Source organism: Eumetopias jubatus, unplaced genomic scaffold, assembly GCF_037043125.1.
Source record: "Eumetopias jubatus isolate StellerSeaLion01/CBP00866 unplaced genomic scaffold, mEumJub1_p1.0 scaffold_15, whole genome shotgun sequence".
In the NCBI taxonomy this organism is placed as follows: Eukaryota; Metazoa; Chordata; class Mammalia; order Carnivora; family Otariidae; genus Eumetopias; species Eumetopias jubatus.
The window spans coordinates 77,140,837-77,165,931 of record NW_028274821.1 but is presented as its reverse complement, the minus strand read 5'-3'; the positions used below and the strand labels follow the sequence as shown (position 1 = coordinate 77,165,931).

The 25,095-nt window shown below is 51.2% G+C and overlaps 1 protein-coding gene across 1 annotated transcript in view; it reads right to left on the bottom strand.

Moving 5' to 3' along the window:
- PAPPA (pappalysin 1) overlaps positions 1-25,095 on the bottom strand; it is a 232,022-nt gene that overhangs the window by 28,522 nt on the left and 178,405 nt on the right. Inside the window, exons 14-18 of the mRNA XM_028107916.2 lie at positions 24,592-24,760; positions 22,160-22,343; positions 12,668-12,878; positions 11,783-11,954; positions 3,146-3,293 (exon numbers count right to left, since the gene is read on the bottom strand). Coding sequence (XP_027963717.2) covers positions 3,146-3,293; positions 11,783-11,954; positions 12,668-12,878; positions 22,160-22,343; positions 24,592-24,760 — 884 coding nt within the window. The remainder of the gene's footprint in view (positions 1-3,145; positions 3,294-11,782; positions 11,955-12,667; positions 12,879-22,159; positions 22,344-24,591; positions 24,761-25,095) is intronic.

Genomic DNA, 25,095 nt, shown 5'->3' with positions numbered 1-25,095 from the left:
TTTCTCAGGTTAGAGACGTGCACAGAGCTCAGGTTACAGAGCAGGCGATTAGGGGCCCATGAATTAAACCCACATCCTTCTGTCGGAGGGCCTTCCAACCCAGCAATGGATACAGGGGAGCCCAAAAGAGGAAAGAGAAAGGAAGGTAGAGGAGAGAAAAGACATGGGGGGTGGGGGTTGCAAAAATACCAAAAAGATGAGTGATGGGAATAAGGCGGGGTGGGGAGTCACGAAGTAGCTGGAGAAAGTGCTGTGTGTTTGTCAGGAGATCCATTCTAGAGGAGTATTTAGGGAGCGAGGTAGAAGCAAGGCTGTGATGATAAAATCTTCTTTTGCAAAAACAAGAGGCAGCCTGTGAGGAAAAGCCAAAGGCTCTCTTCTCCCAGGAGGGGCACAAAGGGGAAAATAATGGTCAACGCATGAGGCCATCCCTGCCCTGCTCAGCAGCAGCCCCATCTCCCCTTCCCCTTCCCCGCAGCTCCCTCCCCTGCGCTCTCCTCCCCCACCCACTGGGGCTGGGGCTTTAGGATCAGGCTGCTATGTTGTGATATATGAGCCAGCCGGAACTGGCATCATTACAGAGGGTGATCTCACCAGGCCCCTGCCTCTCCTTCCCCAGGGGGAGGGAGGAGGGAGGGTGGCAGCCCAATGTGTTTTGTGGGGGGGCGGTAGCAACTTTCTGAGGGTTCCTAATTGCCACTGAAGCTAGCCTGTGCTGCCCGGGGAGGGGCCCACAAGGAGCTGCTCTGGGCGGCTCCAGAACGTGTCCTCCAGCCCCCAAGCCCACACGAAGGGACACACACCTCATCCCTGATTATAAGGCCTTGGATCAAATCCCCTCCTTGGTGAGGTGGGCTCTCCCCAGGGAGGGGCTCAGCCTGGGCTGCTGATCTAGGAGTCTTTGGAAGTGAGGAAGGGGAGAGACCTGGAGGTCAGGAGGGAAACCTGTTTCCCCTCCTTCCCAATGGTTGTCTCCCAGTGTCCCATGCTGCCTTTACCCTCTTAGCTCCCGCATTTGCCCCCCACCCCCACCACCATGGATCACCATATTCATAAAAGGGGCATCTGCATGGCAGTGGGGGACATGGGTACCAGGAAGGGAAGGAAGTCCAGTTTCCAGTGTCGGTACTGACTTCTTTCCCTTTCTGCTTGACCCTGAAAAAGCTCGGTGGGCAAAGGAATGCTACGGCCACACATCTGCCTCCCTCTAGCTGGGCGAGCAGAGAGCCAGGCCGTGCGCGGCTGTGACGTGTGCGTGGGGTGAATGCACACAGTGGCCATGGGGTGTATTTGTGCATCTCTCTACACATGTAACATGTTTCAGGGCATAAGGTGTGTCTGTGCTTGTGACAGGTGTGTGATCATATGTCACACGTGTGTGCCTGCTATGTGTAGCTGTGTTAGGTGATGTGTTTGTGCAGTATTTGGCTGATGTGTACGTGCCAGGCATGAGTTAACAATGTGTGGGCTTGGGTCTATGTTTGGTTATTAAACATTTGTGCTTGTGTTTATTTTTGCACATGTGAATATATTTGAGTGTATCCGTGAGGTAGACAGGCAAGAAGTCTGTTTCTAGGTGTTTTTTTTTTTTTTTTTAAATAAAAGTCACTTAATGAAAATTTTCCCTCCCAGGGCCACTTAATACCAGTCATGAGTATAAGTGAATATTCACTTGCTTATCCTGACCGAGTTAGGGGTAGGGACCCCATCACAGACATAAGTGTCTAGAACCACCTATCAGGAATGATGGAGAGAAGAAAGCGATGGCTTTGGGGTAGAGCAGCCAATGTTTTTGACCATTGCTACACCTGTTGCCCCAACCTTGTAGAATGCCTATATTGGCAAATGACACAAGATACCACCTCTCTGCAACCATCCTGATCAGGGTCCTTTGGACTGGTGGATCTGTAGGAACTTTACCTTCTGAATCATTGGAGAAGCACCCTTGCACTTGGAGGTTTTTCTCACCCATGTAGGAGCAGGTGCTCTGGGCTCCATGCAGGAGCGCTGATTCCTAGTCTGCTTGTAGGTGAAGAACATATGTGCGCTCTCAGGCTCTATGTTTCCCTCTTTGAAAAGCGGTGGTCAGAGGCCCCACACACCTCCCCTCTCCAACCACAGGCCTCGCTTCTGGACAAGAAGTGACAGCTCCCATTCTGCTGGATGCAGAACTTGTTGGCTCTGTGTGACTGGGAGTGAGTATGTATGTGATAACCTTCTGCTCCAGACATCCCTGGTGATTATCCCATAAATCACATTGGCCATGAGAATGAACATCCAATTCCCTGGGCTTTTCATCATGGTCAATTAGGGAATCAGCCCAAGAGGTCAGCATCACTGCCCTCAACTGAGGTCAGACTCAATGCACGCCCACTTCCCCAGAAAGCCTCGGAGCCTGTGATTAATGCATCTGTCCAGACGCCTGGTTTCAACCAGGCCAATCCCTGGCATCAAACCCCAGGCTGTCTCCCCTCACTGTGAGCATTTTATGAGCTAGCCTATCGCCACACAAATAGTATTCTGAACATGCTCTTCATCCTCTCAGTGGGAGGCCACTGAGATGCCAGGGCAAGAACTCGGGCTTCAGAGTAAGAGAGATGTTCTGTTATCCCTTCAAGTCTCCATCTCCTCGTCTGTTAAAGGTCATGGAGCAGATACAAGGCAATGCCTCTAAAGTGCTTGCTGTGGGGCCTGACCCTTAATAGGTACTCACGAAGTATTAGGTTTATGCACAATTTAAGATTAACACTGGACCACGACTGCTTTACGAAATATGACGTGTGCTTCTGCATCTCCTTCCCTTTGCACCACATGGTTCCTTCTGTCTGGAAGCCCATCTCCTGCCCAACAAGCTCTTTCCAATCCCCACAGCAGCATCCCTTCCCTTGGGAGCCTCCTGTGTCCCCCGACACGGCGGTCAGCTTTTCTGTACTCCAGTCAGGCTCTCCACACTCGCCGACCGTGGCTTTTCCAACATGCCTGCCCTTCACTCTCTTTCTGGGAGCACAGGACCTGTTCTCTTTCGTCTGTCTCCCTCCCACAGGGCAGCACGAGAGAGAGGTGCCCAGTCACCCAGCGAGGCACTGGCCCCAGGCCCCCAGAAGGACCCGGCCCTCCCACTGCCACTGTCACACGCCCCCCGTACCTATGGCATAGCCTTCTGGGCACTGCAGTCTGAGGTTGCTGTTGAGCTGGTCCGGGGCCGAGCACTGGCCTCGCATCTCCTGGCAGAGGTGGAAGGAGCCGCTCCAGGTGCCGTCTTTCCGGCAGTGGATGATGTTGCTCCCACGTCCCTGAGCACCACAGAAGAACAGTCAGGGTGACCAAGGGGGATTGTCACCCTCACCATAATCAGCCCCTCCAAATAAAAAAGAAAACCACTCCTCATCTCCCCAGGGCCCTGGAAGTGTTCGGAAAACACCTGCTTAACAACGGTAGAAACCCACTCACCCTAAAATAGAGGCACTGTTAACATCTCTGCTTGACAGATGGGGAAACTGAGGACTCAAACATGCTCAGAGCTCTCCAGGGAGCCTAGCTCCCACGATTCCTGAACCCTAGCTTCGAGCTCTTTCAGAGATTTCAGGCAGAGGGTTTTGTTTTGTGTGTTGATTTTTTTTTTTAACTGAGATGGTAGGTGACCAAACGCACCCCAGCTCATACAGTAAGTAAGAATGTGGGTCCTGGAGCTGTTTGTGAGAGTAGGCATACAGCAAAGCTTGTTTCCTCTCAGCCAGTGAGAAAGCACCCCATGGGAGGGCTCTGCCACATGCGAACTTGGCAGGTCTGAAGTGTTTCCTTCCTTCCTTCCTTCCTTCCTTCCTTCCTTCCTTCCTTCCTTCCTTCCTTCCTTCCTTCCTTCCTTCCTTCCTTCCTTCCTTCCTTCCTTCCTTCCTTCCTTCCTTCCTTCCTTCCTTCCTTCCTTCCTTCCTTCCTTCCTTCCTTCCTTCTCCTCCTCCCTCCCTCCCTCCCTCCCTCCCTCCCTCCCTTCCTTCCTTCCTTCCTTCCTTCCTTCCTCTCCGTTACGTTCCGCTCCAGCAGCAATGGCACCGCTGGAGGGTGGTGTGGGGATACTTCTATCTATGCCCTCCCCTGCCCCACACAGTTTCTACACTACACTACACTACACTACAGAGTTTCTCGATCTTCCACAAGGAGGCAGGCACATGCGGCTTGCAGGCACCGTCCTCTCCCGCTGAGCCCCCTTTCAAAGTCTGGGATTCTCATGGGAGGTCCCGCTCCGCAGATACTTTAGAACTGCCCCTGAATCCAAGGACCATTTCTTATTGCCCAGTCTGTGCCCAGCTCTGTGGCATCCAAAAGTAAAGTGAGCCAGTATCGGCCCCCGTAAGAAAGACAGTCACATGAGCAGCCAGCCCCGTCAGTGCTAAGGTGCTTGGTGCTGTGAGGACACGGGGAGAGCAATCGGTTGTCAGGGGCAAGCAGGGAGGCCCTGTAGAGGAGGTGATATATGGAAAAGAGTTTTTAAGGATGCATAGAATCACAGGCAGAACAGGGATAGAAAGACCTTTCTGGAAGGCCAAAGGGCATGTGCAAATGCAAGGAAGGATAGTGAGCAACAGAGAGCTCCCTGGGGGTTCTCATCTTGTGGAGCAAGGGAGGATGAGCTGCTTGGCACATGGAGGGTGGGGCCTTCAATGTCAGTTTATGGAGTGTGTTGGCCTCTACCCCTTGAGAATGGAGAACCAAGGGTGGCTTCGGGATCGGGGTCCCTCCATCGTAGAACAAGCTGTATATTCTCTCCCTCTTTCAAGCTTTGGCTAAGAAGAGAATCTCTATATGAGGCCAGAGGAGCCAACTGCTCTACTCTGCATGCATTAGCTTCTGTGCCCCTCGGCTTCTGCTCAAACTCCTATGCCTGGCCTCTGGAGCCCTCACGGCTTTAGCTCTGGCTCATTCTCCATGGTTTTGCTCCCTACAGCACCACCACCAACCTCGAACTTTGGTTTAAATCGCCTGCACCCTCAAATGCACCGTATGCCATCTCAGGCTGCCATGCTTCTGCTTTCATGCTCCTTCTGGCGGCTGTGTCTCTCTCCCCACGCAGACACCTTGTCTGGCACAGAGGACCCTGTCCTACCACTGCTCTAACCCCGCAGAGCACACTACCTTAAGATCTCTGACACGCCCTGCCTCTGTTTACCATCCGTTCCCACCTAGAGGATGAACTCCTCAAGGCCCAAGACGGTGCCCCCTCCATCCCCGCATCCTCAGGGCCTTTCCACAGCACATCATAGGTCCTGACCACCTGGTCCATTCATTCATCACTCAGTAGATATTTGCGCTCATTCAAGAACTGTTTAACAGAAGATGGGGTGAATAGGTGGAGAGTTATGGTGTGAATTTGTTCAATAAGCAAGGACACAAGTGAACCTGTGGGTGAGGGAATAAACGCACGGGTGAGCCAACAAAGACATGGGAGAACGAGGGAATAAATGAATGAGTGCATGCAGGAGGAAATGAATCAGCTCGTTGAAAGGGCTGATGGAGGCCGAAGGTCCCCCGTCTGAGAAAACAGCTGCAAGGAGACAGGATTCAGGAGAGAAAGGGGGGCCCTCTCCGGGCCTCTCGTGGGCCTTTCCAACTGCAGTGGAAGCCTCAGTGGCCACGGGACAAGGGTGGCCCATCCCAAGCATGCAGCTGTGGGACGTCTTGCAGAGTCCACCCCCAGAGGTTCTGCGTGAGCTCATGGAGAGTTTAGGCAGCTTCGTGTGGCTTCAGAGAAGCGACTCTCCCTCCTGGAGCCCCAGGCCTCAGGCCCCATGATTCTGCTGGGCCCTCGGAGGAATAGGAAATTGACCCCAATTTCCTGGAGCCTTGGCCTGGGCCTATGATGCATTTGGCCTCCAGCCCCTGAAGGGCTGCAGACCTCAGCACTACGTGGGCCAGAGTTGGCTGGGGACCTTGGTTTGCAGCAGAGAATGTATTAGAACTAGCTGGAATCTGCTCAGGGAATTTCGCCATAGAGAAATCCACCATAGAAGGCTCCCCCATAGAAGAGGGAGCATAAAGGCCCTGGTCTTGCTGCCTCCAGCCCCTCTCCCTCCTGCCCAGTTTATTAGGCACTTTCGGCTGCTGATTAAATCTGCGTTTAAAAAGTATGCCATCCTTCTGCTAAGACACCTTTGCCTTCCAAACGAGTCACACTTGTGCCCTGGCACTCCAGGGCCTCCACGGTGGAGCCCAGATGGCAAGGCTAGCCCCATCCCTTGCCATGCACCTGTCTTTCCTTCTAGTCTCACGGTTAGCTGGTCTCTCCTGCACATTTCTCTTGCTTCCCACCTTCACATCTTTGCCCTCGTGTGCCCTCTGCACAGCAGACTTTCCAGAGCCTTTCTGGATTTCCAAGTTCCCCTTTAGGACTAGATCTTGGTGCACTCAGGGCTTACCTACCAGCTAGTACAGAGCCTCAGAATTAACCCTTGATGTTAAGTCTGGGGTGACCATGGAAGACCTGACGTTGAGGATGCAATCTGAGAGAACCCAGGACCACTGGGCAAGGAGCGTGCCAGGTGTACTCGGCTCTGAATGCACAGTTCTGTATGCAAAGGTGAAATCTCATCCAAGAGGGCTGAACATCCCTCAGCAAAACATTTTGCCTCTCTGTGCCCATGAATAGGTCTGTAAAAAGGCACATGTGCTCTCTCAAACTCTCTTTAGTTACACTGGCTCACAAAGCACTAAGGCATACAATAATTATATTATCAAATGCCCATCATGTGCCAAGTGTTTTACAGGCATTTAAAAATCCTTTTAACGACACAGTAGAGTAGAAATCATATCCTTGTTACAGATTCGGAAACTGAGGCTCAGCTAGGAAGTGAAAAAGTGAGTTTTTTAAATGATGCTAGTGTTAATGGTTAGGAGCGTGGACTCGAGCCAAACAACATAGATTCAAATCCCAGCCCTGCAACTGCCTAGCTGTGAGTACCTGGGGAAGCTCCTTAACCTCTCTGTGTTCCTTAATTTCCTCAGTTGTTAAATGGGCATGGAGTCCACTGCCTGACAGAGTCATCACAGGGACGGAGTAAGTAAGTTAGATTATGGGAAGCCTTTAGAGCTCCACACAAGCACTGGGCTCTCTCAGTGTCAGCGAAGGTTCTAGACCGTTCTGCTGCCATGTCTCTGGGGGGACTTCAGAATTGACTCAAACATCACTCACATTTTAGAAGTGGCAGTAGCCCCCGTGGGAAGTCAGCACTCCCCAGACATGGGGATTTCCCGAGCCAGAGGCGGGTCTCCTGACTGTAAGCCTCTCTGCCTTAGTAAAGGCACCTACACTAAAAATCACCTACACTGAAGGGGAGAGGCGGGGAGAGGGAGAATTAGATTTCTTCTCCTTAGCAGAAATGGAAATAGACAAAAGAGTGGCCAAGAGACACAGGGTCGCCTCAGAGCGAGACAGACCCAGGCAGCGCAGGCGGGACACAAAGGGCTAAGCTTTGGAGGCGGGTTGACCTAGGAACGGGAATCTCCGGTCCACCACTCCTGGCCATATGGTGGGGGGGAACCACCTTAACTCATGGAACCTCAGCTTCCACATCTACACAATGGGGCAGTAATGCCAGACAGATGCTGTGGGGCTGAAATAAAGTGGTCTGTGTAGAGCACTCAGCCCAGTAACTGGCAAGGAGTAAACGCTCAAATCACTGCTGCTATTAATTCATTCCCAGGCAGTGCCCTTATATGCACTTCGCACCTTCCAAGGGTGATGTGTAGCCCTACGTGTATGAGGAAGGACCAGCAGAAAATCGGGTGTGGGCAATGACTTGGTTAGGAGATCAGAGACGTGAAGATCTGAGTCTGCTGGTGCCTTGCTGTGCGACTTGGGGCAAGTGTCTTCCCTTCTCTGGGCTCCAGTGGTCCCATCTATAAAATAAGTAGGTTGCAGCGGGGGATCTCCTAGGTCCTGCCCACCTCCTGTGAAGTTTCTAACTTGCTCTAGGAAGCCCAGAGTGTCCAGGCAAGCCTTTGACAATGCTGCAACCAGAAGCCACCCCTGCTTGGAGAGCCATCGTACATGGGAGGACTCCGCCGTATCCACAGCAGAGCCCATGAAGGCATGAGCCAGATGCACGCCACTAGTCGCAGGAAGGCTTTTACAGCCACCTCTGCGATCCATGCAATGACCTGGGTGCGTTACTGATTGCACTCCTACCCTTCCTGTCTTGCTCTTGCTGAGTTGCTAGAATCCCTGTTAAGAGCATTACTTCGTCCACAAGCACCTTTAGCCTCTTCCTCTGCTGCAGTCCCCGGGCATCCACCTCCCACAGACTCTGTCCCAATCACAAGACGGCTGTTCCCCTAATCACCTACAAATGCCACCCCCTGCTGCATGCTTCTCTTGCGGAACCAGGCCTGAGTTATCACCTCGGACAGCTCAGGAGCATCTGCGCTGGATTAAATGTTGGGGCAATTAGCACTTCTCCCCAGCTGTCTGGGGATGGAGTTCCCACCCTTTGCCACTAGCATGCCCTGGAAATGTTCAGGGGTGGTAGGAAGAGCAGGGCGGTGGGGCCCGTCAGCACCACCCACTCACTCTTAACCCTGGGCAAGAACTTAGCCTCCGGGACTTCTTCCCTCATTCGAAAAAGGGGATGTTGGTTTCTTTTTCAAATGTCTGGTTGGTGGGAGTTGTCAAAATGAGAGAAAGTCCGGGGCATCAGTCTGGCATTCCGGAAACACTTTAAAAGTGAAGAAGCTGTTATTACCAAGGTTCTCCGTCTTGGTTTACAAAAATACCAACACTATAAATTCAAGAGCTGAACTGTGCAATATGGTAGCTACTATATTAGTGGGGCTGTTTGCATTTAAATTTGAACGGTTTAAAATTAAATAGAGGGTAAAACTTGGTTGCTTGGTCGCTCCAGCCATGTTTCCAGTACTCCACAAGCCAGATGTGGCCAGTGGCCACCATACCAAAAAGCACAGACTGGGACAATTTTCATCATAGCAGAAAGTTCTACTGGGCATTGCTAGTCTAGAGAGTTCATATATTGTACAGGTTTACTTGAGCAATAAGTCAGGTTTCCCTATGGTTCATACCAGTCTCTCCACCCCACACTGTGACTTCAGGCATGACAGATGCCCCCTTTCCTGACTTTCTGGGGCTAGCCACCCACAGAGGGATAACTTTCAAGCCATTGCCTTTCCAGATTCTATAGGAGCACACATGGAGCATCAGGGATTCTCTCCACTAGAAGTGACCTTAAAGGGAAGCTAGTTCATCTGTGTTTTTCTTCCCCAGGGCTGCCATGTACAGTGGCACAGGTTGTATACTATACAATTTCAGGGGTTACTCATAGGCAGGCTGTACTTTCATTACCCTATTTAATCCTGCCAAACCATGAGGCAGGTGATATTATACCCACCCACCCACCCCCCATGAGAAAACTGAAACTTAAAGGGTTTAACAACTTGCCCAAGTCCTCCCACTGGTAAGTGGTGAAGTCAGGGTTCGAACTCAGAGTCCAGATCCAGCATCATACTGGCTCCCAAGGAACAAATGAACTGGAGGTTTTGTCAATTTGCTTTTAGAGGCAGTGGGAGGGAGTACGTGAACTTCCCCTATACTCGTCCCTGTTCTCTTCTGCCAGGATCTGGAACTTGTTTGGAAAGCAAAGAAGTCCGGCTCCATACAAGCTGTTTAATTCAAGATGCTCTGGGCCGTAGGTTTCTGCTGTGTTTACAGGCAGCAAGAGGGGATCTGAGGTGAATACTAGATTTGGCTCTCAGGCCCCTGGTCTGAGGGTAGAGGAAATTCATTTTCGGTACAAACTAGAAACGTCAATTGTATTAGGAGCCCATTTGGCACGCATCCCCTCATTCTTTGAGCCGGCAAGCAATACCACTCTCCTTTGCGTCTAGCCTCTCCGCCTGTTGCCAAACAGAACTGCTTGAGTCGTCTGAAAAATTTACATTTTCCTCTCCTTTAAATACAAACTGGCCATGAAAGGTACTTGGCAGGCCCCAGGCAGACTGGGTTTCAGTTTGATAACATGACCGCGGCCAGAATAGTATTTGGCTCAGCAGTTTGGGTAACTGTTAGCAACAGTTTTATGTAAGGGAGGGAAAGGGAAGTTGATCAGCCTGCGTGAGGCCGTGGTAATCTCTGGCCTTTGCTTGTCCCGGCCCTGGCTTCTGCTTCCCTGGCAGGCAAGGATGGGAATGACCTGGGTACGCAGACATCTAAGAGTATACACGACAAAGGATTTTCAGGGGGTGCTTATTGGATTCAGTCTGTCCACAGGTGGGGGATCCGGATTCTGAGTCGGGCGACACCAGCTGTGTCACCTTGGGTGGTTGAGTGACTGCTCTGAGCGTGAATTTTTCTCCTTTAGAAAATGAGATTTTTCTGGATGTTCACTGTGGCTTTCATGGCTTGACAGTCCATGAGCACCTCCTAGGTGTCTGGCACTGTCCCAAGTGCTGAAAACTCAGGGCAGATGAAAGAGGTGGTCAAGCACTTCACAGCCTGGGGAAGGGGGCACCTGAAATGAGTTACAGGGCAGTGTGGCCAGTGCTGGGGTGGGGGGCCCCCAAGCAGGGGCACTGAGCCCAACCGTAGAAGGGACTTCAAGAAAGAGTTCCTGAAACTGATGGTTGCCGGAGGGGAGGGGTAGGAGGATGGGCAACACAGGTGCAGGGGAGTAGGAGTGGGAGGCATGGGCTCCCAGCACGGGGAAGGTAGTCCACGGTCGTGTGGCAGCCCTGCACGGTGGCCGGTGGTAGCGACATATGCGGCGAGCACAGCTGTGTTGTACACCTGCAACGAATCGTGTGTCAACCATCCTTCAGTGAAAAAAGGGGGTTCCCGTTGGAATGGGTGCCCAGGCTGGCCTGGGGAGGAAGATGAGGAGCGAGGTGGCTGGAAAAGGGGAGAGGAGCTCTTTCAAGTGAGGAGCAGGTGAGGGGTCGCTGAAGATGGTGGTTTGGCAGGGCCTGGCACCGGCGGGGCACTAATAAAGACGGATGAGGACTGGCTGCAGGTGGCTAAACCCCAGCCCCACCTGGCGGAAGGTCCTTGCACACTCTTGAAATATAGGGCTCGGCCTATCAACCCAAAATGGCTCGTTTACCGTGGTGGAACCACGGTGGATTTGCCGTTCCCCTTTTCTGTTCTAGATTCCCTACCTGTCTTAGAAGGAGCAAGAGACACTTTAGTCATAGACTCCTTCAGCAGGAAAGGCTGGGAGTGCCAGACTTCCTCTCAGTTACAGGGGGGTGGAGATGAGATTCCAACCCTGCTATCTCCTCCTAGTCTCCCTTTCTTCCCTAGTGTTCTCCAGACTGTATACTTCTCATTGGAATGCGGTTCCCTTCTCTTCATGCTGCCAGAGCCAACTGATGTCTTGAGGACATGGCGGCATTGCATTTTTAAATACTCCAGGGACAACCACAGGTGATGGTGGTGGAAAGTTGGCAAAACCACCCTGGTCATTCCTATCACAGTAACTCAACTGTGATCGTTTTCATACCATGGGATTCCATATATGCTTTCTTTTGTAAGGGCTCTAACACTAACCATTTTGCAAAGCTAAGAATCTCTGAGCCAAAATAGGGTGTTTAGGGAGGAAAACAAGGCTCAGGGAGATTCCCAAAGAAGATAATCAAAACCCAGTTTCTTAGCTTCTGCACTGGTGACACTGCCATATCCGCAGAGGATCCTGAAAGATGCTGTTCTTCAGATACAGGTGGGTCTTCAGTAAGCAGATAGGATGGGGCCCAAGCACCGACCTTCAAGTTCAAAGAGTCTTATTACCTGGGCAGCATCGCTGTCTTCACACTTGATTCTACACTCGCTGTTGAACTGGAAGCCATTCGTGCACTGGTAGAGCCCGTGGAATTTCGGCGGAGGTGGGTCACAGGTCACAGGAACACAAGCTCCCTCCTGCCAGCTACCATCTTGGGTACACTGAGTCTTGAAGGCCCGTCTTCAAAGCAGAGATAAAAGAAAAGAAGTCTCAAGGATCAGATGGCTGGACTCATGCCCTATTCAAACACCCGAGTTTCTCTGGAGCCAGCTGGCCTCTCATTTCCCTTTCCCACTCCTGATCCCCCACCTGCCCTATTGGTTGGTAAGGGGCATGTGTAGGGATTAAAGAAAATTCACTGACTTAGGGTGAGCAAGAGTTTCAGACATTCTCTCAGTTCCATGTGGACTGAAATAAACTCAAGTCCTGCAAACTCTTGTCCTCTCCCTTCCTTCTAGAGTGTTCTGATGGGTGCTAGTACAATGATGATACTCATTCCTACCATTTATTGAACAATTACTATGTGCCAGGCACTTTGCAAACACTTTCTAAACACATCCTCATTTATTCTTTATAATAATACAATGCAGTAACTGGTATTATCATCTCCATCTTATTGTTGAAAAGTTGAGGCCCAGAGAAGTGAAGTCGCTTGCCTGAGGTCACAGAGCCAGAAGGCAGTTACTAACAATGTCCCTGCAGATTCTCACAGGGCAGCATGTGATGAACAGTGGGTATTGCCTCCAGCAAAAAAAAAAAAAAAAAAAATGAGCGCTTCCTTATAATCAGACATCCAGGTTCCAAAAGGTTATGCGACCCTGAACCTTCATCCGTTCAGACCTGGTTCTCCTCGCCTCCAGAACCTGTGAGAGTGTGTTTCCAGCCCTACTTACTTCTTTGACTTCCGAGAGGAGCCAGGCACGTGATATCCAGGTTTGCACTTGTACTTGCAGAAAGAGCCCACCTTGTGCTTGTTCTCTCGGCACCGGGCTGTCTGGAGGTCTGCGTTGGGCACTGGGGGCGGAGCTAGACACATGAGCTCACACAGGGCCTCCGGGAAGGACCACAGGCCGTCCTCCATACAGGTCAGGAGACTGTTGTTGCCTGGAGGACACAGGCAGGCACAGTTAGCAGAGAGGGTGGGAGGCAGGGGGCGGGGGTTCTCTGACACCCAGGCTAACTTATGGGCTGCCTGGGCTTCATTAAGCTTGAAAAGCCGCAGGGTCCTCCTCCTGGAATTCCAACCCCTTCTGTTTGCAACTGAGGGCCTCTAGGAGATGGAGAGCACTGTGACAAAGAGAAGATCCAGCTCGGGGACTAACTCACCCCACGTTGACAGTAGATTAAAATTCAAGGATCCTGACTCCCGATTCAGAACCTCTTCTACTGCATAGGAAAGACACCTTCCTGCTCCTTCCATCCATCCTCCTTGCTGCCAGGCGGGCATCCAAGCCCACAGGGGAAAGTACATATGCCTTCTAATAACTGACAAAGCAGGCTCCCATCAGAATCGACTCTGAGCTCTGGTAGCAGTGTGCCGGGCGACCTCAGGCTGGGGCCGCTCCTCTCTGGGCCCCGCGCCCCCGTACTTCTCCTAGCCCCCCTCGGGCCTGGAAGTGATGGCACTATGGTGTCTGGAGGTCTGATATTTTTTTTTGCAGGCCCCAGCGTTCACTGAAGCTTCGCCAGAGCAGCGCTCCCCTGAAGCCCGTACCAGCTCCGACAGGCCTGCGGATTGCCACCAGAAGGCTACGGTGCAAAGAGAAGTAAACCACAAGGTGTCGGGCTTTTCACTGCCGGCTCATATATGATCAATGTGCAGCCTGCCCCAAACCTCCCCAAGACAACTAGAGATGGACCCGAAGCCCGCGTTTCTCAACCGAACGCTCCTCTCCGTGGTTATTACCGAACGGTGTTGATAAGCAAGGCTGGACGCCCGTCGGAGGCTGTGGGACGGGAAGGGTGGAGGGGTGGAGGGGCGAAGGGGTAGAGGCGAAGCTGACACGCGCTGCGTCCTGAGTGCCGTGGGGACGTTGTCTGAGTTAGTCTCACCGTGGGCTCGTAGCAGGACGACGCATGTTTGGGAGTAGAGACTCGGAGAGTGAAGTGACCTGACCCAAGTCCTTGTAGTTAGTAAAAGGCAAACCGAAGCTTAGAATCAGGGTTGTCTAACGACGGAGGAGTTGTTTTCTATGGGAACCTGGCTACCTATGCTCAGTAGAGCCTTTTCTTCTGTTCTCAGGGAGCCAAACGAGAGAGGCAAACCCCAGCTCTCTGGTCTATAGAAAGAGAAACGATTGCGCCTGTCTCTCGTGGCGATGAGAAGACAAAAGGAAACATTTCTGAAAAGTAGCCAGGGAAATGCTGTCAGGGTCCTTATTTGCTGCTTCCTCCATCCCTCCCTTCTTGCCTCCCTCCCTCCCTCCCTCCCTCCCTCCCTCCTAACCTTGCCTTCACTGGCTGATCTGAGGAGGGCCGTGTGAGGGCACAGAGCCCTTCGTTCATCCGACAAGCATCTGGGCATGCCGACTATGTGCCAGTTACTCTGTATGTTGGGACACAGCGGTGAACAAAACAAAAACCCCTCAAATCCTGCCCTCTTGGAGCTTCGATTCTAGAGTGATAGGGAGGAACCCAAGAAACGGCACGAAGCAATACACCGTTGGGTGTGCTGGAAGGCAGTGGGTAATCTAGAGACAAGTAGAGCAGGTCAAAGATGAAGCAGGGAGTGCTGTGCCCTTTTCTGTAGGCTCTTTGCTCCCCCTGACCCCATTCACTGTCTTCTTTCTCCTCCTGCGTCAGTGTGATCCATCTGGTGAGCACGAGCCAACCTAGTGTCTATGAACCCCACAGAGGATCGTGTGCTTATAAACAGTGATGCTGCAAACTGCAGAGATTTCTATGTCAAGTGGAGGATGATTCATTTGGGTTCTAGAACACCAGAGACTACAAACTACTTTTTGCATTGCTTTTGTGATTGTGGCAGTGTTTTGGGGTATACAGCCATACCCGAAGCCATGGGAGAAACTTAGGAGGGGAGAGGGGAAGAGACGTTATAAAAGATACAGGGTGCACACATCTCTGAATTCCCCAAGAAGGATAAAATATGGGTGGAAAAAAGTGTTAGGACTCCTAAAAGCACAATCAGCTATTCAAATTATACATCGTGGAGGGCAAGTCATGGTCCTTTGGCGGCAAGAGAACCTAAAAATTGCAAAATGTTCATCAAGAGAACAAACGCAAACCAGAAATGTTAATTCTGAGAGAGGGTAAGTAGGAGTTAGCTGTGTACCAAGGTCAAAGGAAGAACCACGCTAAAGCCACAACTGGTGGTTCAGGACCATGGACATGCCCCCTCCCCGCCAACAAACAAAATCCAGGAGATGCAGATGCTGAACTGCACAGAATCAGTATTTCCATGACCCAGCTAGAGCCACTACTCTATACCCACCATGTGGCTTTGAAGAAAGCAGGGTATGACACGCGCTATCCATGTCCTGCCCTCATCCCCTTGGCCTTGACTCAATACCCCAAAGGATGGTCCCCATACCTGCAACCCTACACCAGAGGCCTTTTGCTGTGGTCCCATAGGGCCAGCTCCCGGTGCTGGGGTTTCAGTGCTGCTGGAAGTGGCATTAGTTCTGAAGAAGATTCTGCCCTGTCTCCCATAGCTCCCCAACAGGACTGAGTTCTGGTTGCCCACAGCAGAACCTGACTCTCAAAGAGACTCTGGATGGTTCTGTCATGTCCAAGCCTCCCTGTCTCATTCCCTACCTGTGTTTCCTGGGGGAACATGACTCAGGACAATAGGCGCAGGCATTTCTGAGCCCGGGGCTTCTGGTTGGGGGTAACAGTGCTGATGTCACAGACGGGGTTCCAAAAGGTTATGTGACCCTGAACCTTCATCCGTTCATCTTTTAAAGTCAGGAAAATAAATCGTGCTCAGCCTGTCTACGAATGTGCCTCAAGAAATTCCAGTCTCTAACGAGCATTAAAATAGTTGTAAATGTGCTGTCAAAAAGACGTGCCTATTTTTATTATTTCTTTTTTTTTTTTAAAGATTTTATTTATTTATTTGAAAGAGAGAGAATGAGAGATAGCACGAGAGGGAAGAGGGTCAGAGGGAGAAGCAGACTCCCTGCTGAGCAGAGAGCCCGATGCGGGACTCGATCCCAGGACTCCAGGATCATGACCTGAGCCGAAGGCAGTCGCTTAACCAACTGAGCCACCCAGGTGCCCCTATTTTTATTATTTCATTCAAAAGATTACCCAGAAGACCAAATCTCCTCGGGAGTGCCTTTAAGATTGAAATTAACCTAGGGCAGACTATAAGGAGAGAAATGCCAGGAGCCCTAACGTCTGGTTTTCTTAATACCTCTTACATGGTGCCTGCATCCTAAGGCCAGGGAATGGACCTTGTTCATTCTTTTAGTGTCAGAACCTAGCCTAGTGCCAAGCACACAGTAGGTCCTTAATACCTATTTGTTAAATGCATGAACTATTATGAATCTACATGTGACCTTGAACAAGTCACCTAACCTCTCTGGCCCTAAGCCAAAGCTGTCTTTGAGTTCTTGCAGCTCTAACATTTTAGAATGTGAAAGAATATTGGCCACTGTATTGTTTTGAGAAAACACAGATGCAGCTAGAGGAACTGGAAGTGGACATGCAAGCCCTCGGGAGGGTGCATCAGCCAAAGGCTAGTGCTGCTGGAACTGGGAGGAGATTCAGTTTCATTGCTCTTGATGGGAAATAGACCTTAACAGAAGTTACAGAAGAGGAAGAGGAAGAAGGACGTGTAAAGAGGTCTCTGTGTACAAGGTCCAGGGCCAGGTGAGGCAGGAAATGAGGATGTCAAGGATTTCAGGATGGTTGTTTTCCCAACAATAGCCAACGGGAACTTCACCCAGCACTCAGGCTGTAGCAAGTCAGAGGGAAAAACCGAGGCAGAAGAGATGGACCCATTAAAGAGAAGCATGCAAACCTCTGCCAATTTTAGTCCTGAAGGCACATTGCTAGGCTCTCGGACTCCAAGGAGTCAAAGAGAAAATCAGAGCTGGGCTTGGCAGTCCTAGAAGATATGTCGTTTGTTCAGTCAAACTGGATTCTCCCAGCTCTAGCGGGGGTGAATCAGGTTATATCTTGATCGTTTACTTGTCCAGTTCTCCCCCTAAATGTCTGAAAGGAAGGCTGTTAATGGGGCTGTTTATAATTCAGCCCATGAGGCAGGACTTACCAGGGCCATCTGCTTGACGCTCCTAATAACCCAATTTGTCACTAACCCCATTTTGTAGGTGAGAAAACTGAGTCCCCAAGGAGGGAACATGAGTTCCCTCAATCTAGAGTCGGGGTTCCCTTCAGGTCTGCCTGACTCCTAAGTGCTCTCTTGATCCCACAACACAGCCTCTATCCATGAGCACAGCCAAAGAACATCTCATGGAATCAGGAGAATTTGGACGAGTGGAGTATCTCAAAATCAAGAACTGGTCATACAATAAGATTTCAGAACCTCCCCCTGCCACTGTCCAGAATGGTGCCCGTCACTTCTAAATTTCTTTACCAAGGGGTCCCATTTGTCATTCCACATGTTAGGCTCAAAGGAAAGAGGCTGTTGTCAGATGCAGTCACAGTCAGGAATAAGTGATGGAAACCTTCCCAAGAAGAGAGAGAGGAGTCTGCAACGCCGGACACCTGCCATGAAGAAGAGGCTTGCGAATGCCGATGGCAGACATGAGTTAGATGATTTCACCAGATCGGTGGGAATGGCATGCCTAGCAAGCCATTTGCTAGGGTACCATTTCTAGGGTCAGGACCCCTGCCCCAGTGCTAATAGTAACTCCTATGTGTCCTTGTGTAAATGACTTCCTCTCTTGGGCCTCAGTTTCCCCATCGTGAAATCAAATGATTCGCCTTGATGACCCCTGGGCTCCTCCCAGCTTTGACGTTCCAGACTTTGATGGGGTTCTGGGTTGAGGGACAGACTTTAGGAAAGGTTAAAGGGCTTTTGAGACACCAAGTAAGAGCAGATTTGACTCTGTAAACTTGGGCAACTGCTCAGTGTGAGCAGGAGTGAGAGAGATGGGAAGAATTATTTAAGAGATGACATCTTAGCCTTGGTCACATCGAAAAGTGGTCTCATAATGGACAAGTCCCTTCTCTACTGTGAACCTCAAGTCCCCAGGCAGAATCTGAGTAGTGGTCTCCCATCAGCACTCAGCAGTGGTTTGGACTCAGTGACGTCCTGGACCCTCACCATCCCAAACACTAAGGTGACAGAGGGAGAAAGCAGCGTTCTCTTAGGAGCTGTATGAGCATTTCTGTTGGGGTGAGGGGATGACCCTGTTTTTGTGGAGAAGATGCCCTGATGAGACCCTTGGGGCCCTCCAGGGCCTGGCCACCTGCTTCTGAGACAGAAGGAAGGGTCTCCTCCTGAGACAGAAGAGAGAATGTGCAATCTCTACCGCGAGGGAAGTCATAACAGGGTTCTGCAGGGAGAGATGCTGGGTGTCCCCCCAGCTCACATCCTTGTCTTTGGTAAAGTCTGAGAAATCAGGAAGAGCTCAATGGTATTGGGTATCCTCTGGAAACAAGTGAATAGGCTGAGTTTTCAATCTGAGGTTAAAGAAGCAAAACAGGCAGAAAAGCCAACAAAAGCCAGAAGCACACAATGGGTCTTTTAAAAAGATCTTTGTAAGAGGAAGGTGTGATTACTTTATTTATTTTTTTTTAAGATTACCTATTTAAGTAAACTCTGCACCCACCACTGGGCTCGAACTCACAATCCCGAGACCGAGAACCCCATGCTCTTCCAACTGAGCCAGCCTGGCACTCCAAGGCACACTTGCTTTTTGGAAGCCCCACTCCACACTGAATATCAAGTGCACCCAACACAGCTGAGTTGAGGTTGACGAGGTGATATAAGTAATGTGGCATGTTCAGCCCTTTAATTAAACATTTATGACTTTGAAGTTTTGTTGTTGTTGTTGAACTTGAGAATGTATTCTCCCCCTGTTTCTGTAGCTTCTTTCTGTGCTGGTGGGGCTCACTTGGTAAAGTGCTTTGGCAGAAGGAACTCTAAGGCTGTGAGTTTGCAGGATATTTTGCATACATCTTGAAGAGGGCTCAGAATTTAAGTGAAAGTGGGGATATTCAAAAAAACCTCACTGGGAATAGAAGGGGGAGTGGGTTTGGGGGGGGTTACCCACATTATACCAGTTGCCAGGGGGCTACCTGTAACTGCTTGTCCTGGGTGCTGGCTGCTTAGCTGCCAACGCTTAACCTCCGGGTCCTGGACGGAGCGTGGACGAGGGAGCATGTCTCCACAGCCCCCCTGGGGGGGGGGGCCTCACAAGGGGCGCCCCTTGGGGAAGGTCAGTATTCGCTAAGCACTTTCTCTGGCTCTGGAATCACACACATACCTTCTCTTTCAAGGCTTCAACCTGACCCTTCAATGTGAGCCGTCCTCCAGCCCATTTTACAGATGAGAGTACTGAAGCTTGGAGCCATGAAATAGCTCTCCTAAGATCAACAGTTGGGGCAGAGCCAGGAGTGGAATCCTAGTCTGTCTGATTCTAAAGACAGTGCTCTTTTTGCTTCAATTATGCTGCTAGCAAAAGCAAAATGAAGGGAGGAAAGGGAAGCAAACAAAAAATGGAGGAAAAAAGTTGTGTTGTTCACCTCTTTACCCCCTCGCTTGAGAAGGGGGGCATTAACAAGTTCAAGAGAGAGGTAGTGGGTCCTTCACCCAGTCCTTGCTGCCTGCAGACCCAAGGAGAAGCATTGGATCTGGGATTGAGCACCAGATGATGCTGACAACCAAGGTGCATGAAATGCCAGTGGGTCCTAGTGGGTCAGTGTGGCCACTGGAGAGAGCCTTCTCTGTATTCTCAAGGGAAGAACAAAGTTGGGATTAACAATGATCAAAATGATGGTCCCTCTGGGGCCTCGCCCCCACAGCAGGGTCACCCCCCTTCCATCACAGTCAGCAGAGAAGCAGAAGGGTCTGAATCACTTTGACTGAGAATCATTATTAGCAGGGGCGCCTGGGTGGCTCAGTCAGTTAAGCATCCGACTCTTGATTTCGGCTCAGGTCATGGTCTCAGGGTTGTGAGTTCAAGCCCTGTGTCAGGCTCCACACTCAGTGCGGAGTCTGCTTGAGATTTTTCTCTCTTCCTCTCCCTCTGCCCATTCCCCCCAGCGTGTGAGCGCATGCATGTGCACTCGCACGCTCTCTCTCACTCTCTCTCTCCAAAATAAATACATCTTTTTTTTAAAAAAAAAGATAATTTTAAGCCACAGTGGGGGTTCTAATAATCAATGCTAATTTACACACCCCTCCTTCCCAAAGGTCTCTGTTTGAGAGGAGAAGTGTGATTTCTTGGTCTGGAGTCATGAACATGCCCCACATCTGGGCCATGGGAGGGACTCGGAAAGCCTGAAAGGTGGAGGGCTTACAATTTCCACTATCTCTTCACCTCTCTCCAGCCTACGTCTTTAGAGTACCTCACCTGAAGTGTCTATAGTTTCTGTATTCAAATCACATTGGGTTAAAAATGAGGGGACCTAAAGGCTGAATCCCATGAGTGCTTCCTGTTTTTCTTCTGGAGTAGTATAGGGAGATTACTTGGTCTTTCATTTACTTCTTAAAAGAAACATTTCCTGTGGTATTACTTTTATCAATTTATCCAGCCATCCAGTCAAAACACTTTATTAAGTTTTATTAAGGGCAGGTTCCGGGCTTGCTGACAGCGATGGGAAAATGGATTAGACATTGCCACTGCCCTCCAGGAACTCATGTCCAGTAATCATTGGGAGTTCTGCATCCCCCTGAAAATTTGGGGAAACTATTGACCCTCTCCAATCATCAAAATGCCTGAAACTCAGGAATACATAATATTACATCTAAGTTCAAGGGAATTCATAGACCTGCTGCTCCCTACCCCCCAACACCCCATGGGAGTCCATTATTCCTACTCAGTAGAATGATGGCGGGACCTTTGCTTGATGGTCGGACACATCTGAGGTAGGACCCGTGCTTGATTAAGGTATCATTTTGGATATCTGATAAAGGGACCATGTTCCCTCTCATAAAACAAGGAAAGGAGAATGTTCTGGCACCTCTGAGAAATGGGTATACAGATCTTCCTCGACATATGATGGGGTGACATCCCAATAAACTCATCATAAGTTGAAAATATTGCAAGTCAAAAAATGCATTTGTATTCCTAACCTACTGAACATCCTGGCTTAGCCCAGCCTATGTTAAACATGCTCAGAACACTTACAGTAGCCTACAAAGTGGGGCAAAATTGTCTCATGCAAAGCCTGTGTTATAATCAAGAGCTGAATACCTCATGTAATTTATTGACTACTCTACTGAAAGTGGCAGATAGAATGGTTGTTGGGTATTAGCGGCGAGGTGCCACTGCCCAGCACCCTGAGGCTGTGTTGGACCACATATCGGCAGCCCAGGAGAAGGTCAAAATTCAGAATTCAGAGTATGGTTTCTACCGAAAGCACGCCGCTTTTTACACCATCAAAAAATTGCAAGTCGAACCATCATAACTTGGAGATCATGTCACGTCATGTCAAACCCCCAGTATTCTGACTGGAAGCCAAGAGCGTTCGTTCTAGAAATACCACTAACTTGCTCTGTGATTTTCTCCAAGTTCCTTCTTCCCTCTCACTGGACCTCGGTTTTACCATGTTTCCAAATAATCAGTTATTTGACCCGAGCTCTGAGAACCCTTCTGGTCCTGACATCCTCAGTCAGCCAGGCCAGCTTCTTCTCCAGTATGCCTGACTCTGCCTCACTCACCCCAACACTCCAGGGCCTTGCCCAGGAGATCCCCAGCAAGGGTTCCTGCCCACAACTGTTCCCCTCCCAGCGGATCCCTCCTAGAGAGGAACAGTGGCTTTTGTGAAAGACACACCTGGGCCCCCACGTGGATCCCACCCTGGAGAGTGTGGCCTTGGGCAAGCTCTTTAACATCTCTGAGGCTCCATGTCCTCCGCTGGGAACAGAGCAATAATCCTAAAACATATCTCTTGGGCTTACTGGGCCCTAATCCTAGCCAGTTCCAAATGTTACTTTCTTTTCATTTTTCTCTCCCTTCCCCCCTCCATTCCTTCCCTTCTCTCTTCTGTAAGACTTGCAAGGACCCTAGAGGGGATTTCACCATCTTACTATCCACACTCTACTTTCTCCTTGGCTGTACAGCAAGGCAGTGCACGTAAATTCCCTCCATTGGTGGAGGGAAATCAGAAGAGCAGATAAAAGCCCACCCGACCCTGGGTGTTTGAGACCCAGGGGAGGGCCTGGAAGCAGCCTCCGGGTTTCCCACAGAGCAAGCAGGGCAAACCCAGCCCAAGGCCCTCCTCCATACCTTTCAGCTGCGCAGGGTGACGGCATCGGAAGGAGCATTTGCTGCCAAAGGTGGTGCCTTTAAGGCAGGAGAAGGACGCGGCGTAGACGTGATGCTGGTCTGGGACGCCGCAGTCCACCGGCTCGCAAGCCACCTGCTTGTTCCACTTGCCCTCCCTGCAGGTCACTGTGACGCTGGGTCCCACCTGGAAGGCAGAGGTGGGGACAATAAGCACACTGAACACCAAATGTGGGGAACACCTCTCCCCCCACCCCAGCCCCGCTAGTCTCATCCTGGCCCCAGGAGATCCACATTGAACTGTAACCGGCTTTTAATGAATTAGGTATCTCAGTTCCCATTCTTCAGATGCAGACACTGAGGCTCAGGGACACTGATTAGCTCCAAGTGACATGGCCGCACTCCTAACTGCTCCCTGCAGAGCCTCCCAGATCAGTATTCCCATGGTGCTGGCTGATGAGAATCTCGAGGCTCAGACCTCCTGGGGCCTGATGACTTCTTTCGTGAACTAGCCTGTGAAAAATGCACAAGGTGGTTTACTGGCTCTCGATTGTCATATCTTTTCTTGGCTCTGCAGGAGGTAACAGGTACTCCTTGCAGCGTTTGGCACCGAGTGGGCATTGGCCTGGGATACGGGAGGCCCGGATGTTTGTCCTCTGTGCTATGAGACCTTGGGCAAGTCCCTTTCCCTCCTCGAGCTCTTGCATTGGCACTCTACCCCAGGATGGCTCTAAGAGCCCCGCCCTGCCCTGAGATAGTTGAGGGAGGTAGACGTGAGGACAGAACAAGCCTGGGAAAAGCGAAAAGGGTCGACAGGGATTTGAATCAAACCAGAAGATGGCAGGGGTGCGTGGGTGGAGGGGCGAGGCCGAGCTTCAGAGCCAAGGGAGGGACCGCCGTGGGCAGCCCACAGGCTGCCATTCAAGGAGGAAGCCGCCAGATCCCAGGGGATTGGGGATGCCAAATGTTGATCTGGGATTTTAAAAGCAAAGGACATTTTTCCCCTCTTGAGCACACATCAAAGGGAGCAGAGGTCCCTCCCTGCCAAAACAGCCTAATTGTTTCCGCAGGAGTTCAGACCTGCCATGTCAAACACAAGGAAGTAGGTGTCTAAGACAAGCAATTGAGGGCCCCGGAGCTCCCTCCAGCGGGACTCTGTTCCAGCCCAGAAGCTCCGTACCGCGGCCTCCCTAGCCGCAAGGAGTGTCCCTGTGTGTCTGCATCAGGAAGGGCAAGCCCGGTAGCAGGGCCCCGGGAAAGGCTGTGTCTAGTGACCGAGCTCTGGAACCCTCAGATCTCCAGGCTTCATCGCCCCACTCCCCAAACCCCCCACCCTGAGACCCCACAGCAGCATCTGGCTGAAGCAACACTCTGCCGCATCTCAAATCCACCCACTGCCATGGCCCTCGTGCCGGACACTGCCCTCCTCTGTGAGCAACTACGATGACCTGAGAGGGCTCTCGCCGGGATGGGTCTCACTGCTGGACGCCGAGCCACACCCAAGCGGGCAGCCAGAAGGATCTTGGTCAACCGTGATCCGACCACGTCACTGTCTTCAAAAGCTCCCTGTAGCCCTAAAGATGAACCTCAAACTTCCTGGCCAAGCGAACAGGGCCGTGCACTGGTGGACCTTGCTGGCCCCTCCAGCCTCATTGCTTGGGTGAGTTCGGCGGGGGGGGGGGGGGAGTGGGGGGTGGAATAACTGTCTGTGGTGTGCTCTCTTCTCAGCCACAGGCTTCCTCCTACCATTTCTGCCTGTGCCCAGAGCACCCATTTCTTACCCCACCCCCAACACACACCCCTGTGCCCATCCATCTATCTGGTTCTCTGTTTTCAAGCCACTTCTTCCAGGGTGAGTCCCCCTGGGCTTTCACCACACCCGGCACCTGCCTAGATGGGCGTTTATCACACTGAGAGGTCATGACTCACTCCTTGCCCGCTCCCGGCAACAGCCCTCCTTGGGAGGAGGGCCTAGGTTTATCTTAGTGACATCTGTTTTTTTCTCTAGCACCTACTACAGCATCTGGTCCCTGGCGAACAGATGTTTTGCAATCTGTTTTACAATGACAGTGAATGAGTGAACACCTCACTGACAGAGCGCTCACCTCTTTCTAAAGCAGCCCCTTCCACTGTAGCGGAGCTCAGCCTGTGAGGGTTTCCTTTCCAAGTGCTCCGCACGTGCTTTTCCACACTTACAACCCCAACAAAGACCCTGATACATGCTGTATGGATGGAACACTATTCCGCACCAAACCCTGGTCTTGAAAATTCCAGATTCATGGATTGATGCATTCAATCAACACGTATTTATTGAGTATTTGCTGGGTGGCGGCACCCTGTGAGATGCTCAACACCTGGTCAGCCAGCCTCTCCGCCCTACCCCACCCCGCCCTGGGGGACCGAAGAGGGGCTCTGAGCCCAGCACCTGTGCACACCTGGCTCTTGATGAGCTCGTCGTCCCGCTGTATCTGGAGCACGTAGCCCGTCTGGCAGCTCACGGTGCACCGGGCGCCGTGATAGCGGTCACTGCTAGAGCAGTTGAGAGACGCGTTCTCCACGGCCAGCTCTGGGCAGTCGGCAGCCTCACACGCGAAGTGCACGCAGCTGGGGAGGAAAGCAACAAGGGGGTAAGAGGGGGCTTCCTTGCCGGCCTGCCACATGCCAGAGGGAAGAGCAAAGCTGACGCATCCCCCTCCGGGATTCCAGGAGGCTGAGACAGAGGAGGGGAAGAGGGGCTGGCTTTGGCGAAGAAAGCTCTGTAGGCAGCAACGTTGATCACAGGGCAGTCTGTGGAGGCAGATAAGCCAGGGTTCAAGTCTTGCAGCAAGTTGGATGTGTTGTGAATCTTCAAACCTTGCCGAAGCTCAGGTTTTCCATCTGTGAAATAGGGATCACGATGGCAGCAAGTAGTCACTGAGTTTCTTATGCGCCAGGCGCCG